Source organism: Thalassophryne amazonica, chromosome 15 (genome assembly GCF_902500255.1).
Source record: "Thalassophryne amazonica chromosome 15, fThaAma1.1, whole genome shotgun sequence".
Lineage (NCBI taxonomy): Eukaryota > Metazoa > Chordata > Actinopteri > Batrachoidiformes > Batrachoididae > Thalassophryne > Thalassophryne amazonica.
In genome coordinates, this window is record NC_047117.1 from 8,755,191 (window position 1) to 8,759,329 (window position 4,139).

Genomic DNA, 4,139 nt, shown 5'->3' on the forward strand with positions numbered 1-4,139 from the left:
TAATTTTTTAATTATGTAGAAATTGTGAAAAACTGTTTTTTGTTGTTGTTTGATGAAGTCTCTCATTGATTGATGGAATCTTTTAAACTGTCTTCATAAACGCTAATGATACACACAAAAATGATACTCAGTGAAAACACAGTTCACATATCAAAGTTGGAAACTGATGCATGTTTCAGACTCAACAGAATTTTATTCTGGTAATTGTTAAAAAATATTTCATTGACTGAGTTGTCGCTGCTCTTTTCTCTGCTTCGGGAATCGATGGAGGAAGAACCATACTTGATAAAGATCAAAAAGATGAAGGAATTTGCTCAACTTTGCAGCCAATCAGGTTGAGTTGATAAATGTTCATGATGTGATTGGTGGATAAACATCAGCATGACAGCATGAACAGACTTAAAAAGGCGCCGTGACAGCAAGAGGTCAGTGGTTTGGACGATCGGTGACCACGATGGTTCAGCTGACACTTCTTCTCCTTGTGCTGTTCGCTGGTGAGTCGCTCAACAACTGTTTCAACTGCAGGTTATGATTCATGTATTAGTTTTATTTCATGTCATCACTCTATATTTGTAAAGATTGGATTTGGATTAGAATGTTTAAGGATTTTTTTGTCTTTAAACTGGTGTTTTGTGTCTCCTGTCTAACTCTCATTGATTGGTTGAAGGTTAATTGATGTCTGATTTCTCATTCTGTCAGTTTAACTCTGTTAAATAGGTTTTTGTACACAGAGTACAAACCGCTGCTGCTACAACTCGTACTTTTTGAACTGTCTTTGTCAGGTGTCACAGTGAGCTCAGTGGTGGATCTGCAGAAGAGAATTATTCATGGTCAACAATGTGCACCAGATGAGCGGCACTACCACGTCAAACTGAGAGCTTATCTTCCGAATGGACGTTATTCCTTCTGTGGTGGCTCACTGATCAGTGACAGATGGATTCTGACGGCAGCTCACTGTTGGGAAACTGGACGGTAAGAAAGTGACGGTTTATACATCTATCTATCTATCTATCTATCAAAGTGATTTTGTGACTCATGTGGATCAGTGATAGACTCCGACCAATAGTTTTTGTTGTTGTTGTTTTTTGTGTTTTTTGTTTTTGCCCTGAACAGCAAATAAAAACTAAAAGCTGACTTCTTGTCAGCTGTGGTGTACACCATACTTAGCCATCAACATGTTTTTTGAAGGAACCTTGTAAACATCTATCCAACCTTATGTACTTGTAGGACGATGTATGCAATTTTAGGTGAACATCAAGGACTAAGACGACAACCAGTGCAGATCACCGAGAGAGTGATTTTTACCGACAGAGTCACAACCGTCAGGACCCACGACATCATGTTGCTGAAACTACCACAAGAGGAAACTCAAATTCAGCCCGTCGCTCTTCCTCCGTGCAGTAATCGCTACCAAGGATCACAACCACAACAGTAAGTTCTTGTTCACACCACAGAAGAAAAGAAAACATTCGTTGACATCTGATGTCAGATGGTCTTGTTGAACACTCTTGTGGTCGAGTGGAAGCAGCAGACGTGTCTTCATGTCCACCTTTTGTTAAAGAAGTGATGAGAAACCATGAGCCATGAAGGCCAACAGTCTGCAGGTTTTCATTCCAACCAAACACCAAACTAATTTCTGGATTTAATTTTGAATCTTTCTGCTAAAATTCTGCTGATACAGTACAAATATCCAAATCTAAATATGCCATAAAAAGCCCAAACTTGTGATTATTCAACATGATCTCTCTTTATGTCACTGAATGAGTTCTAACACATGTGACTAAAACCCTTCCAGAGATTTAAGTGTTGATCAGTTTTGGAGCTCAAATTTCAATTTTCTTTTTTTTTTTCTGCACATGCACACAGCAGACAACATGGACTTTTACCAAAACCGGGAAAGTTCTGAAGGTAACTTCAAGAAGTGCAGTTAGTTCCAATAAAAGTAGGATTCTAAATTGTAGAGGTTGTTAATTGAGATAAATCTGATTTAAAATTAAAACCAAAAAAATTCCCTGTGATTAGCTTCCTGCCAGATTATAAATATGTTGAATTCAATTTGTAATTTTGCCAGTCGTGTGAAAATATGTCTGAGCTTTTCCTGATATTTATGTTTGTGCAGAGCTGGTGCTCCACATAATGAAGCTTTATTCTCACTGGAGTCATCAGAAAAACGTGTATCCAGACAACAAGACATCTTAAATCAAAAGGACGTGACAAGTTAGGAAAAGATAAATGTTGATGTTTTGATGGTTAGTAAACGGTGCACTGTTGGTTCAAATTTCATAAAGTTCGGCCAGGTTATTGTTTGTGACCACGGAATGTAAAAAGTGCAAACCTTTGACAGTAATGTACAAAAACTTCCAAAAAGCGTGCATTTTTCAAAGAACCATGCAGGAGTGCAGATACAGCCCTCTGGATTAGAAACTGCCCGGGTCACGGTTCTTTCATGCTTTAAAACTATGCAAATATTTCATAATATTTTTATTTATTTCTAGATGTATTTATTCCTCCATTCATGCATTTATTGATTTGCTTATTTATTCATTTATGCTTTTTTTCCAGAGGTCAGACTGTTCAGATGGCAGGTCACGCATCCACTTATCATTTTCCGAACAATACAAGACGTGAGACCATTTTTAATCATTTAATGCACACAAAGACTCTTTTTGCTCAGATCTTCTGTTCTGTTGTTCTAATTTTGTAATGATAATTTGGAGTTCTTTTAATTCTTCAAAATTTCTTTTTGCATCTATCATTTTTTAATCCTTGTTGGTCAGTGTTTTTATTTGTTCACATTCAATGAATTTCAGATCGTGTATAAATAATGAGAATTCCCCCCCCCCCCCCCCCCCCCGATTAATATCTCCTGTTTTAATTCCTGTCCAGGTGTACGTGAATCTCCGACTCTGCAATGTGTAGACATCAATGTTGTTAACTGTCCAAACTTCAGTCCAATTCAGATTCCGTTCGCACCTTTCACGCTCTACCGATATGTCTTCTGTGGTCAGTTTCCTCGAGGAACTCATCAAGGGGACGCGTGTCTTGTGAGTTTGCTTTCAAGCATGATTAAGCTAAAATTGTGTTTGAATGTCAAAGTGTATTTTAAATAATAAATATTTGTTTCTCATAGGGTGACTCGGGTGGAGGAGTCATTTTCAACAATATGATTTATGGCGTCATTTCTTCAGTTGGTATACCTGCTTGTACTTACCCAGTGGAGTTCATGAATGTCTGCCATCCAGCTTACTTTCGGTGGATCCAAAACACAATCAGACCAAGACGATCGTGTCTAAACTGTTTCAACGGTTAAAACATTTTTGAAATAAAGAATATGTGAGATTTCATCTCACCAACAAACCCAGTTTGATTATTCCTGTGATTTTTTTCTAATTATTATTTGTTTGTTTGTTTGTATTATTATTATTATTATTATTATTATTTAAGTTGAATGAGCAATTCAACGTATATATGAGCATATACAGTGGCTTGCAAAAGTATTTGGCCCCTTGGTATTTCATGCATTTTAATTTGTTTATGCCATTTCAAATACAAAAACTAAATCAGTTTTCTGAATATAAAAACTTGGAAAATTATATTCCTTAAACTCAAACTGAAAGTAAATCTCTACAACTTGACATAAATTAATAAAAAATATAAAAGCCAAGATGATGAGTAATGGGCCCCTTTGGTATAATACCTGTAAATAATCAGCTTTATTGCCAGTTTTCATCAAATAAGTCAGGGGATGGATAAATAAATGAAAATGGTAAATGGACTGCGTTTATATAGCACTTTTCCATCTGCATCAGACGCTCAATGTCAGGGTGCTGCCATACAAGGTGCTCACTACACACGGGGCAGGGATTTGAACCCATGATCTTCTGGACTCAAGCCCAACACCTTAACCACTAGACCATCACCTCCCCTAAAATGAAATGAAAATTTCCAAGTCATTGAATATGTCTTGGAATTTATTTACATAAATTATGAAGAAGTACAAACTGTATGGCACTATATAGTGCTGGAGCTAAGGCTAAGATCGTGCGGTTTTGGGTTAAAAGCATGAAACTTGGCACAGTTATAGAGTGACCCCAGGTGAATATTTCTGGATATGTATACATTCTGGCAGAGCCCCTTGG

At 37.0% G+C, this 4,139-nt stretch overlaps 1 protein-coding gene across 1 annotated transcript; it reads left to right on the plus strand.

Annotated features, from left to right (window-relative positions):
- Positions 1-371: 371 nt before the first annotated feature.
- Positions 372-3,341, plus strand: LOC117526275 (trypsin I-P1-like). The gene is made up of 6 exons (XM_034188330.1): positions 372-494; positions 783-972; positions 1,228-1,431; positions 2,563-2,624; positions 2,887-3,044; positions 3,131-3,341. The coding sequence occupies exons 1-6, from the start codon at positions 455-457 to the stop codon at positions 3,308-3,310; spliced, it is 834 nt and encodes a 277-aa protein (XP_034044221.1). The 5' UTR covers positions 372-454; the 3' UTR covers positions 3,311-3,341.
- The last annotated feature ends 798 nt before the right edge of the window (positions 3,342-4,139 follow it).

Excerpts from the sequence above, each read along its gene's own strand:
- LOC117526275 (XM_034188330.1), top strand. The coding sequence starts at position 455 with ATGGTTCAGCTGACACTTCTTCTCCTTGTGCTGTTCGCTG. Across the intron at positions 2,625-2,886 it reads TTTTCCGAACAATACAAGAC|GTGTACGTGAATCTCCGACT; the intron begins GTGAGACCATTT and ends ATTCCTGTCCAG. Across the intron at positions 3,045-3,130 it reads ATCAAGGGGACGCGTGTCTT|GGTGACTCGGGTGGAGGAGT; the intron begins GTGAGTTTGCTT and ends TGTTTCTCATAG.